The 13697-nt window shown below is 43.0% G+C and overlaps 1 protein-coding gene and 1 non-coding gene across 8 annotated transcripts in view; both read right to left on the reverse strand.

Annotated features, from left to right (window-relative positions):
• The window catches only part of LOC138818203 (SUN domain-containing ossification factor-like), a 66242-nt gene extending 53425 nt beyond the window's left edge, over positions 1-12817 (reverse strand). For all 7 annotated transcript variants that reach the window (XR_011369007.1, XM_070009179.1, XM_070009177.1 and 4 more), the window contains exons 1-2: positions 12504-12817; positions 223-334 (exon numbers count right to left, since the gene is read on the reverse strand). Coding sequence is in view for 6 of the 7 variants with exons in the window: in XM_070009179.1 (XP_069865280.1) it covers positions 223-334; positions 12504-12565 (174 nt within the window). In the remaining variant the exon portion in view is untranslated. The remainder of the gene's footprint in view (positions 1-222; positions 335-12503) is intronic.
• LOC138818240 (small nucleolar RNA SNORA38) lies at positions 3875-4005 on the reverse strand. The gene has a single exon (XR_011369020.1). It is a non-coding gene; the product is annotated as a small nucleolar RNA SNORA38 (small nucleolar RNA).
• Positions 12818-13697: the final 880 nt, after the last annotated feature.

The raw sequence follows: 13697 nt of genomic DNA on the forward strand, positions 1-13697 counted from the left end.
TCTCTTTGCTGCAGACTAAAGATGTTTGCTAAATTCTACATACTAGCAACAAGTATGTATTTCTAAACTATCTTACTTATACAAGCAAATGCTTTGTAGTATAGCAAGGAAAAATATAAATATCTGCCAAAAGTTGTAGCATAATATATTACTTTCATTCTAAATGTTTTAAGACAGTTTTTAAAAAGCTGATACACAAATTACAATGTCTACATTAGGTACCTTTGTCAGGAATTGTACATCTTCATTTTCTAATGCACAATTATCATCTTGAGAGTAATATGATGCTGAAGCTGAAGAACTCTCTTTACAACACACGTGCCAACTGGGAAGCCTATGAACACACACCACCAGCAATGTCAACCAAACAAGAGAAAAGAATAAGCTGTTCAGTCAGCATAGTCCCAATTATGAGCAAGAACTTCAGACCATAAAAAAATACATTCCCATCCTACCATACTTATAAGAAACATAGTAAACTGGGTGCTGGTGGCTCAAACCTGTAATCCTAGCTACTCAGGAGGCTGAGATCTCATGACTGAAGTTCAAAGTCAGCTCAGGCAGAAAAGACCCTTATTTCCAATTAACCACCAGAAAACCAGAAGTGACACTGTGGCTCCAAGTGGTAGAGTGCTAGCCTTGAGTGAAAAAGCTCAGGGATAGCACCCAGGCCCTGAGTTCAAGTCCCACAACCCACAAAAAATAAAATAAGAAAAAGGAATGTAATATTCTAAGAAAATATAAAGTCTTATTAGTATTCCAAGTAAAACATTATGAATTCTAAGAAAGTATAAGAGGAAAAACCACAGCAGCAGTATCTGATAATTATCATTATTACCAAATATAGAACACAGAAAGCTTTCAAAATCTATACGAATTACAACAGAACTATATTAGCAGTACACAATAAAAAGAATCAGAATCCAATCAACTGCAGTACAGTAATAGTTAAAACTGATGTTAATACAATTATATTTGAGCCAAGTACCAATGGCTCATGTCTATGATCCTAGATACTCAGAAGGTTCAGATTTGAGGACTGGAGTCCAAAGCCAGCCTGGGAAGACAAATCTCAAACATTCTTATCTCCAATTAGTCAGAAAAAAAAAAAAAAAAGTGGAACAGATAACTCGGCTCAAGCAATAGAGTGCCTGCCATGAAGAGCAAGAGGCCTTGAGTCCGAGCTCCACTACTAGCACTACAAATAAGTAGGTATAAATAAGAAATTAACCACATAAGTAATTATCAGCTATTCTGGAGGCTGAGATCAAGAGGATCACGGGGTTTTATTTTTTTTGGGGGGGGGGGTTCCAATCGTGGGACCTGAACTCTGGGCCTGGGTGCTGTCCCTCAGCTCTTCAGCTCAAGGCTAGCACTCTACCACTTGAGCCACAGTGCCACTTCCGGCTTTGCTTATGTGGTGCTGAGGAATTGAACCCAGAGCCTCATGCATGCAAGGCAAGCGCTCTACCACTGAGCCACCTTCCCAGCCCCGAGGATCACCATTTAGGGCAAGCCCTAGCAAAAAGTTCACGAGACCTATCTCAACAAATAAAAAGTTGGGGACAGACAATGGTGTGTACCAGTCACCCCAACTACATGTGCAGTGTAAAAAGGAGGATTATGAGTAATCATGAAGTATAAATAGGATGATCAGGCCAAAAAGCAAGGTATCTGGGTAAAAGATGAAACACTAATCAAAGTGTAACAAAAAGCAAAAAGAAAACCACTTACATTTCAGTCACAGTTCTCCCACTTAGTAGTTTTATTCCTGAACAAACTTTAAAACTTGTATGCCTCAACACTAACACTGGAAAAAGAAATTATGGGGAAATGGAATAAATGCATGCCCTTACTATGTCTTGGCCTGGCACAGAATGTACACTGAAGTGTTGTCAGCCCAAAGCCTTTCAACTTTCTCATTTTCTACTTAGTATCATTCAACCTCTACAATCTACTTCCTCTGTACCAATACAGTAGGTCAACATTTAGCGCTCCGGCTTCCCACAGGAGGCTGGCCTCTGAGCATGGCTTCTTCCTGAGGGCCTCTTCTCTCTTTGGCTTGCACACTATGTGACTCCTCCTATCCCTAGGGCTCCCTTCCAAGTCTCTTTAAGACATGCTCATTTCTGCTCACTATTTAAACCCTGGTGCGCCTCATGTTCTGTTCTGAGTCTTGCCTTTATGATCTAAGTGGGAGACTTCATTTCTCATAGTTTTTAGCTGGTGGCTACAAAAACTTTTATTTTTTAGTTCTGTTTTCTCCTGACTGGTCCATTCCTTCATATACCTGAATGAAACTGTTAGTGTTTTCAATGAATAAATCTTATTTAGAGGTTTCCCTTTAAAAGCTGGATTTCTCTTCCTTCATCTTCCAAGACATCTCCCAAATTAAATCCAGAATGGAACCGTCTTTTTCCAAATCTCTTCCCCTATATCCTTGTCCCTACTGTGTACTACTGTTCTCTATGCAATCCTCAACTTAGAAACTTGAAAAATCTGTGCCTACTCCTTTGCCTTCACCCTCCCTTCACTATTTGGTGTTTATTTTACTTAAAATTCCTTCAACCCATTTTTGAAGTCCCACTATGACTTAGGGAAAACCATTACCTGTGAGCAACCAACAGTCCTCCCTACTTCCTATCTTGTTACCTCTGTAAACCAATCCTTCACAATACCGCCAAAAATCTAACACCAAATTAACAGACCCTCACTTCTTTGACAAAACTCAAGCTTATCTCCATATACTGAAAACCCACTCACATTCTGCTAGTAAGTCTTCAGCTTTGTATTTCTTGCCATTTTATCTCACTTCATGCTTCAGTGATACAGATTTCTACCCCCAGTTCTTTAGCAAATTCTGTAGTCTTGTACCCCAACAATGTTCTTTTTCTGCTCCCATTTCTTTTTATCCAAAATGTCCCTAAATTGTTATCATTCTTTTCTCTACTTGAGAATTGAGACTCTGTTCATTTCTACATGCTAGAGGTTGGTGGTCTGTCTCTAAATTCTCATAGCCATTTAGGAATCTCTATCTGAATATTTACTATACACTGAAATTAACTGCTTACTTTTGTTTCCCACAAAACAGTGAGCATCTCCAGGGTAAAAAACTAACTGCCCTGTCACCAGCATGTGACACACTGAGTACTTTTCCTGTGACTACGGTCTGAAACAGCTTTTGGTAAGTGAGAGCTCAGTGAGAAGATTTCATGGTCAAAGAATTGAACTGGGCAGTGCAGGTTTGCTTCTTAAAACCAAACTCAGATCTTATTCCTACTACAGAAATATAGTGCCAGCAAGTTTTTTAAATGCCCAGACATTTGACAAAAACACAGAAGTTGGGCTGGGAAGGTGGCTCAGTGGTAGAGCGCTTGCCTTGCATGCCTGAGGCCCTGGGTTCAATTCCTCAGCACCACATAAGCAAAAAGAAAAAAGCCGGAAGTGCGCTGTGGCTCAAGTGGTAGAGCGCTAGTCTTGAGCTGAAGAGCTGAGGGACAGCGCCCAGGCCCAGAGTTCAGGCCCCACGACTGGACCTCCCCCCCCCCCCCCCCCCCGCCAAAAAAAAAAAAAACACATAGAAGTTCCACTAAGTATTGACAGACTTGTGAGAAACAGGTGAATAATATGGATGTCAAAGCCAATTTGAACAAAAATGGCAAATGAAACCAAATAATCATTGCGCTTCCAATACATTTGCTCAATGGTATACTACTTTTTTTGGCATCATAATGTTATACTAAAGAAAGGTATTTTTCTTAATCTAGGATCAGTTTGGAGCTTAAAAAAAAAAAAAGTACGCAGCTACAAACTCTGGGCTCATGTTTGCTCAGCTGGCAGTTTACCACTTGGGCCAAACCTCCAGCTCTTTTTTCTATGTAATATGGTTGATCTTGAGCCCATGGAGAGCAAGCTGGCCCTAGATTTCTCCAAGTTCACATTTCTTTGCCTTTAATTCTTACAGGTCCAATGGCAGGGAACAAAAGACATGCCTTTGTAGAGGGTTCCAGCTCTACTTACAGACTTTTTCTGCTCAGGCTGACCCTGAACCACCATCCTCCCATTCCCAGCCTCCTGAGTACGTAAGATTACAATCATGAGCCACTGACATTTTTTAAGTTGATTTTTTAACTGCTTTGGCTATTACTACGCAACAGCGTATTGCCACCTTTTTTTCTTTTTTTCTTTTTTTTTGTCAGTCGTGGGGCCTTAACTCTGGGCCTGGGTGCTGTCCCGTAGCTCTTCAGATCAAGACTAGCGCTCTACCACTTGAGCCACAGCACCACTTCCGGCTTTTTTCTTTTTGCTTATGTGGTGCTGAGGAATCGAACCCAGGGCTTCATGCATGCAAGGCAAGCGCTCTACCACTGAGCCAGCTTCCCAGCCCGCACACTGCCACCCTTTTTCCTTTCTCTTTCTATTCTATTTGGTTACCTCCTCAGTTCTAAGTTGAATCACATAAAACTGTTAGCTTAGCTGAAGGCCCTATGTTCTAGTGCTTGCTTCCCATGAAACCTCTCAATTGACTAGTTATGATCTTTTATATTTACTTTGGTGTAAAATTGATCTTGGCTTCTAGTTTCTGTAGGACTGGGTTCAGCCTTGCTGAACTATCCCACATATCAAATTCTATTAGAGTACTAATCATTAAATTGGCATATAATTTCAATAATCCAATATGGGAAAGTATTTATTGACCAATTTATGTTTGTTCTGTTTTTATATCTTAACCTACAATTAAAATTATGGTTAAAAAATAATAAAATCCAAGGGACACTAAAGAAATATATGGTCTATACAAGTGACCCTAACAGATGCTGGAAATAAACAGTCTACAACGCTAACAGATGCTGGAAATACAGTCCACAACACTAACAGATGCTGGAAATAAACAGTCTACACTTACTTGATATACTAGTTTAAGAAGTAGTCTGAACTGTATTCAGTCTAAAAAACTCAAGTTGTAACACACTTTTAATACATGTACTTTCAGTTCAAAACTAGAAAGACAGTCCCCAAATAAATTAGGACCAAGTTAACAGACTAGCCAAGCTAAAAGGAAAAGTTTATATACATAACAATGGAAAGTACAGCTACAAAAAGTAGGTTTGGGGTAGACTTCAACCCTGTAACCTTTGATCTTTTAGTGGGAAAAAAAGCTTTTAAAGGAAGTGTATCAAAAAACTGAGTATGAGGCCACTAACCATTAACTAACTCTCTTTAGTAAAACTTTTTTAAATCTCTTCTAGCTATCAAACAAATGTGTGAGAATTCAGTTACCAGCTCTCCAAATGCTATTTCTACTTTCAAAGTTTATGAATCACCTCTCTTTTAAAAACAATGTCTTCTCTCAGTTTTCAAGCTCTTCAATTCAGCCTTATCTAAGCTATTTATACCACTGACTGTTTAAATAACCTCCTTAATGCTTTTTCCATCTGTTTCCAGTTTCTTCCTTCTTTCAAAGCTTTCCTTTACTGAGTACCTTTCTTTATTCTATTTATCTGAAGAATATCAATACCTTTCAAATGACAAATACTCTGCTTAAAAACTGATTGCACGTATGACAACTTCAGCCCAAATCTTGTCTGCATTCAGGTCTGCACTTAAGTGCCTGTACAATGCATCTGGCTTGGATATTCTATTCTTCTCCAACTAACAGGTCCATAAAAATACTCCGCCAACTCTTCCATTTCTTTTTTGAATACTATTATTCTTCTTACTCTTGTGCGCACATGCACACACACCCACGCACACCCACACTTCTCTCTCTGACCTTATTTCACAAACTGACCATTGTAAACAAAATTTATTCTCTCAACTATAAGATACTCCAAGAAATCACTACTTTTTTGGGGGGGGTGGGGGAGGGTGTCTATCAGCTGTGGGGTTTGAACTCTGGGCCTGGGCGCTGTCCCTGAGCTCTTCAGCTCAAGGCGAGCGCTCTACCACTTGAGCCATAGCGCCACTTACAGTTTTCTGGTGGATAATTGGAGATAAGAGTCTCATGGACTTTGCTGCCCAGGCTGGCTTTGATGCTTGATCCTCAAATCTCAGCCTTCTGAGTAGCTAGGCTTACAGGCGTGAGCCACAGGGCCTGGCTAAGAAATCTCTATTTTGTCTGCTAGAATCCTGCAAAGATGCAGCACACGGAAGTCTCAGTAAAAGTCTTGATATTGAAATGGATAGCAAAAAGCAGGTATTTAACAAGAGCTAGTTAAAAGCAAACTAAAACAGCTCTTGAATTTTACCCCAATGCTATTGCACTACTACATTGCCAATTTGCCCACCTATCACCAAACCAGATGATTTACTTCCACAAAAATTGTTCTGTTAATGTGCCCTCCTCTTCTCTGATCAAGTCTGTCTTACGACAAACCATAATTATTCTAATTTCTTTTACGTATTTGTCCCTGTAAGTGAAATTTATCTGGCACAATGATGACATATTCCCAAAGTGCCACTTCTCTTGCTGGCTCTGCAAAACATGTCTCTTGCTTCTTCCTCAGTCCTGTCTACTGGCTACCATTCGCCCACTTCAAGAACAGTGCCTCTCCTTCCTTTAACAACTGCCACCTGCCCACTGCAGGCACACACGCATGCCTGCACACGCGCGCGCACACACACACACACACACACACACACACACACACAGCCATTATTCATATTAGACGCATCAACACTCTTATTTCTTCTCGTGAAGCATACATACAGGTAATTTTCCTAAGCCAAATTAAAGCTTTCATGGCGAATCTACTCCTCGTTTCCCCTTACTGTACTAATCTTTAAAACTGTAACTCACCAGGCATTCTAATCAAACCTCATAAAACATTAGGCATAAAAAGTTGATTCACTTAATCCAGTAATATTATTTAAATTGAAACAAAAAAAAAACCCACCATCTTACTAAATCATAATGTAAATTCAAGTCAAGAGTCCTGAAGTGGGAAGGTGGCCCAGTGGCAGAGTGCTTGCCTAGCATGCAGGAAGCCCTGGGTTCAATTCCTCAGTACCACATACACAGAAAAAGCCAGAAGTGGCACTGTAGCTCAAGTGGTAGAGAGTTAGCCTTGTGCAAAAAGAAGCTCAGGGACAGTGCCCAGTCCCTGAGTTCAAGCCTCAGGACTGGCAAAAAAAAAAAAAAAAAAAAAAGAATCCTAGGCATGTATACTTCTTTTTTTTTTTTTTTTGTCAGTCATGGGACTTGAACTCTGGGCCTGGGCGCTGTCCCTCAGCTCTTCAGCTCAAGGCGAGCACTCTACCACTTGAGCCACAGCACCACTTCCGGTTTTCTGGTGGTTAATTGGAGATAGGTCTCTCCTGCCCAGGCTGGCTTTGAACCTCGATCCTCAGATCTCAGCCTCCTGAGTAGCTAGGATTACAGGCGTGAGCCACCAGCGCACGGCATGTATACTTCTTTTAAGGTCTTCATGAATATAATTTTAGTATCTATTCTCTCTAGCTCAATCCACGCTAAGAGAAAATGACACTAGCCACAAGCCATCTAGGCAGTACAGTATAGGCAGAATACTGGTTACCACAAGCTCACAAGGCAAGGCTACTTTAGGTGCTGGCTCTGTTCCTGACAAGCTGTGAGAACTTGGACAACTTAGTTAACTTCCACGCATCTCTCTTTATCACTCCAAGAAAGTGTTTATGTCAAAAAGTGTTTATGTCTGTCCCACAAGAGACACAGTGAGAACAAAATGGGGAACTGAGAGATTAGCATTCAATGAACGTTCACTTCAAGAAGCTGAGGGACGGCACTCAGGCCCAGAGTTCAAACCCCAGAACTGGCAAAAAAAAAAAAAAAAATTAAAAATACAAGTAAGAAATAAAAATTAAATAAATGTTCACTATTAGGGCAAAGAAAAGACTACTTAAGTTTTATACTCTTTCTACTACTATAGCACAGGCATCTATAATATAACAATACAATGCTTAAGTCTCATAATTCTTCTATACCTTTCACTATACCAAACAATATTTCAAATGAATTTATAGATTCTTATTTCTACACTCTGACAAACCAGGAATCTTCTCCTATTCAACAAACTACTAAAGAAATTACTGTGAATGAATAAGAACTTACAGAATAAAACCTACCAAGACATCACTCTATGCAGGTTATGTATTTTCCCAACAGATTACAAATACTGTATAATAATTAGTACAATGAGCCATATTAGTGGTATACTTTCTAATAAAATTAGATGTTACTTTTATGTAAAATGTAAATCATTTTAACTAAAAATTCATTGAAATAATCAGGTCCTGGGACTATAAGGCATAGATTAGTTGTAGAGCACTTGCTTAGCATGTGCAGGGTCTGGGTTCAATCTCCAAACACAAAAAAAGAAAGGAAAAGGGAGAAAGAGAGGAAGGGGGGAAGAAAAGGAAGAAATCAGCCATTAAAAAGACTCCTTTTAAAACCTCTTTCATATTTATGTAACAAATATATCCCAAAGGATTAGCTTACTTACACACTGAAAATTCTTATAAACAATTTCCCACTTCTTTGTGACATGTGGAACATTCATTTTGAAATTACTTCAGGGTGTTGACAAGTAAATCTATTATCATTAGACCTGAAATACTTCTTCACTCAGAAGTAACAGAATAACTTACAAAACATGACCAATCAAAAAAACAAAAACAAAAAAAAAAAAAAGAAGAACACTCAAGGGTAAGTTAAGTGCTGATAATCTTTTGTCCTTTCTCATTTTCTGCCAAATACCCGTTCCATTCTGATATATTCAAATGCTTAATAACCTAAGCAGGTTGTGTTGAAGCACATCCAACAATTATAGATAACCAAGCATTTCTTTGTCACTCTTTGGGGACACAGGTTCTCAACCTTTACCCAAAGATGTCACCGTCATCCCACAGCCCTTTTTCCCAGGCAGGCAACCGTGGCTTCATCTGACACTCTTCAGAAAGACCCACTGCTTCATTCGGAATGAACTGCAAGGATAAAACACCTTCCTAATGTCTTTCATATCAAGTTCCACCAAAAAAATCATTAGAAAAAAAAAGTTAACTGATTTGGACAAGGCTTAATTTATTACTTTTCTTCCTTTGATTACTTACTGCTTTATTCAGAAAATAAGTTTAAAGACTTTAACAAGTTACGCAGACAAAAAAATTTCTTTCAGGATGACAATATAAATTTTCAATTTTTCTATTCATTACCTCAAAAATGTAACAAAGGTTCTTTCTGCTTATGCAAATTAAGAAAACACTAGAATCCAGCAAAATTATTAGAGAAAAGGCAAAAAAAAAAAAAGAGTACAGAGATGTAATGACAAACGAGAAAATAAACCTCTTTGGTTAATGAAAACTGAGCTATTTCAAAGATAAAAATAAATGCCAACACTTTGATTTAAACACCTGTCAACTCTCTCCTCCTGTGACCACCTACAATGCCCTGCCTCCAAAGTCTGTCCCCTCCAGAAATTTTATTCTACATAGCATTCTGAATGGACTCTCTTGTTCTTTTAGTTAACCTATATCTCTTGTTCATTCTCATCCAGCTTATAAAAATCACAGTTGATTAGAAAAACCCTTAAAACTGTAGCTCTAGCCATCATCTCCCTCTCCATTATTCTATACTCTGCCAAAAATACAATTTTCCCATCTTGAACTATCCATGATAAAAACCATTTACAGATGAGAATAAATTATCCCAGGTCATGCAATGAGTGATAGGTACTGTACTGGATAGAATATTCTTTGGTTTTCTTTTATGTTTATCACATGTGCCAAATTAGTCAGAATTGGTTAATGTCAAATGCTTCCCATGAGTCTAAATTAATATTTATTAATTATTATCCAAGATGTTCCTTTGGGGTGCAAAGTGAAAATATTTGTTTAGTCTAAAAAATAAGTAAAGCTTTATTAAGATTAATATAACTTACTAGAAAGTCAGCTGTGCACACATGAACTGCAGTAACTATAGAGATAAAAATCTAAGAAAAAGGGGCTGGGAAGGTGGCTCAGTAGTAGAGTGCTTGCCTTGCATGCATGAGGCCCTGGGTTCGATTCCCCAGCACCACATAAGCAGAAAAAGCTGAAATGGCTCTGTGGCTCCAGCCTTAAACTGAAGAGCTGAGGGACAGCGCCCAGGCCCAGAGTTCAGGCCCCACGACCGACCACCAAAAAAAAAAAAAAAAAAAAAAAAACCTAAGAGAAAAGTGGAAGCTCCCCAAGCAGTAATAACTCAGTTAAATAGATTTAGGGATTAATTATCTATAACTTAACTGACGCCCATGGAGAATTAAAAGAAATTCCACAAAGACTACAAACATAAAAATACAAGCATGAGCCAATAAAAAAAAAAATGACAAAACTACTTGTTAGTAGAAAGTAGTCCTCATCTACATTATGATACACAATAATCTAAGAGGTCAACTCACACTGATCCCACTAAAAATTATTGCTACTTTAAACAAAAGGTACTATTAACAAAAAAGTTTTCTTTCTTAGACATCATACTCATAATTTATTATATATTCTAATATACTAACATCGTGTTGACACATGTATATAGTCATCAACAATTATGCAAATAAAGTGCATGAGTAAAATTGTATTTATTAGGGGCCACCCTCAGAACATCCACTGTTTAAGACATGGATCAAGTCTTTTTTTTCTTTAGGGCGATGAGCAACCTTCCCAGTTCACCCGAAGCTGAACAAGAGCTGCCCGACTACCTCACCATCATTTCAATACTGTACTTTACGCAGTAAAAGAAACTGTGGATCTCAGTTAAGGCTGAGACAGGGAGGTTACCTTGAATTGTCTGAGTGAACCCCATATAAGCACCAGAGTACTTAGGGAAGGAAACCCAGAAGAGATCGGTCACTGATGAAAATGAGGACTGAAGCAAGAGACTCAAGTTATGTAAGGAAAGAGATACAGGATCAGAAAACCTCTAGAAACTGAAAAAGTAGAAATGGAATTCTCCTCTGCAAACCTCCAGAAAATCAGTCACGTTGACATCTTAATTTTGGATCTATCATAAGACTGGTTTTAGACTTCTGATCCTAAAACTTGTAATATAATAAAAGTGTATTGTAAACCATTTAATTTACAGTAATTTGTTACAGCAACCATAGAAAACACAGAGCTTCTTGAAAAAGGACAGTTTCAGTGTAAAAGGAGCTGGTCCCCCGATCACTGGGTTTTCAATGCTCATCTGAAACAAATTAAGAATGATAAAAATGTGATGATTTTACAATGAAACATAGATACTGTACTCTTATTGTCTTACAAAACTCTCATGTATTATCACTTCCTTCCCTTAACAACTCTGTAGAAAACAAATAGATCAGTTTTAGCAATCTAAGGTCATAAGAACTAAAGTTCCAAAGAGTTATAAGGAGACCTATCTAGTTAGTGATGGTATCTTGTCTATAATACAGCCTTGTAGTCTACAGTGAAAATATGACTGTAGTCAGAAGTCTGTATTATGAGTCAGACTGACGAGGTGTTCATCTCAGTTCCAAAACGAATAGCTGATTAACTGAAGTCAAGTTGCTTAACTTCTCTACTCATCTGTTGAATGCAAAATGAAGTTCGTAATATCTTCTAAAGTTGCTGTAACAATTAAAGGTCTTCAAAAGTATAAAGTACACACCGTATGTGTGACACTGCATAGATGACATTACATATTAACTCATATCTGCCTCTGCACTGCATTTTATCTAGAATGCCCTGTGTTATTTAAAAATCGCTTACCAAAAACCCCCACAAAACTATAGCAACCAGAATGAATGAGACTGACAGGAAGGATTTTCTGTGGAGGTAACCGAAGGTTAGTATTCTAGGCTGGAAAGGAAAAGGCAGAAGAAAATCAAGATCCATACAGTTACGACAGTACAAAATGGTAAATTCTGATTGCTGGAAGACTGTAGGGGGAACTTGAGAAATCAAAACTCTGTTGGACGAACACACACACAACATGCCCTGCGCAGAAGATGAAGGGGGAGCGTACGACTCACCCCAGAGCCTGGGACTTGATTTCACGTTCACTCCACCAGGCGGGAGGAGGGGGGGAGGGCGGGGCGGGGGGGGGGGAGGACCAGGGAGGACGGGGAGGAGGGGGGGAGGACGGGGAGGAGGGGGGGAGGACGGGGCGGGGCGGGAGAACCGGGGAGGCCCCGTCGGTCGGAACCCACCACCCCCGACGGGGCGTCCCGCCCGCCGAGCCCCGCCCGGAATGGCGGCGGCCCTGCCGAAGGGAGGCGCGGGGCGGGCGGGTTGGGTCCGAGCGCCCCCCTCCCGTGCCCCCCCCGCCCCGTCCCCCCTCCGCCCCGTCCCCCCTCCGCCCCGTCCCACCTCCCGTCCTCCCTCCGCCCCGTCCCCCTCCCGTCCGCCCCGTCCCCCCTCCCGTCCCCCTCCCGTCCGCCCCGTCCCCCTCCCGTCCCCCCTCCCGTCCCCCCTCCCGTCCTCCCTCCCGTCCTCCCTCCCGTCCCCCCCGCAGCCCGGGGCGCGGCGGCACTCACCAGACCAGGGAGCACAGCCACAGGCAGGAGAGCAGGGCCGCGGCCCGCCGGTACCTCCTCATCGTCGCCGCCTTCCTCCGCCGGCCGCACGGCGGCTCATCCTCCCGGCGGCCGCCAAGATGGAGGAGCCGCGGCGGGCGCGCGAGGTCGGGCCGGGCCGCGGGGCCGCTGCTCGGCGGAGCGGGCGCGGGCGCCTCACTGGCGGGCTCCGGGGACCGCCTCCGGCCGCGGCCGCCCCATCGCGCCCCGCCGGCCCCGGCTCCCGTCCCGTGCCGCGGACGACCAACGGCCGCCCGGTACCCGCCGCGCCGCAGCCAATCGCCGGCGGGGCCGCGACACCTCACACACGCCGCGCAGCTGGAAGCGGACGCGTCACCCACGTCGCGCGGCGCCGCGCGCCACGCCCACCGCCGCCCGGGCCACGCCCCCTCGCCGTCCGCGGCCGGGAAGCTGAGGGGGGCGGGGGCGGACGCACAAAGCTGGGGCCGCGCCGCGGCCGCCGCGCTCCCCGCCCCGCCCCACCCCCGCAGGTCCCGCCTACTTACTGGCGCCCTTTCAGGAAGTCCCGTGACTCTCGGGCCTTCCGAAGGCGGAAGACCCGGCCCGTCACCCTGCGCGCGCACCTGGTCCGCGCACAGCCCCGTGGGAGTTGTAGTTTACCTCCTCGGAGCTCCGCCCCCGCCCTTCACAATCCCCACTCCTCGTAGATTCCTAGAATTTACAGGCGGGCGCGTGGCGTGGTGCTCCCGCTTTAAGTGCGGCTTAGCTCTGGAGGTGTCACGCCCGGGCCTCCCCGTGGCGGACGGAATGAAACCGGGCGGCCAAGAAGGAGAAAAGAGAACTAGTGAAATTTAAAAGGCACTTTCCCGTCGGTCCAGCCCACGGAGCGAGGCGCTGATTGGGAGATTCGAGGGGGCGTGTCCACGAATCCTCACCTGTGATTGGCTAGAGCTGCGACTCGCGCTTCTCCGCGGCGAGGGCCGCGCCGCCCGCCGGATTCCGCAGCTCCGGATTGGCTGCCTGTGGACCCGCAGCGGAGCTTCGGCGTGTAGCTGGGATCCCGCGGAATCCGAAGAGCCCGGAGGCGGCCGGGGGTGGGGGGGGGGGCAGAGGCTAAGCACCCCCAAAGTTGCTCCTGGAGGAGCCTCACAGAGACCCTTCCAGACTGAAATCCCACCGGGTGCGAGCACAAGG

This window comes from Dipodomys merriami, unplaced genomic scaffold, assembly GCF_024711535.1.
Source record: "Dipodomys merriami isolate MVZ:Mamm:240054 unplaced genomic scaffold, mDipMer1.0.p SCAF_72, whole genome shotgun sequence".
Taxonomy (NCBI): Eukaryota; Metazoa; Chordata; class Mammalia; order Rodentia; family Heteromyidae; genus Dipodomys; species Dipodomys merriami.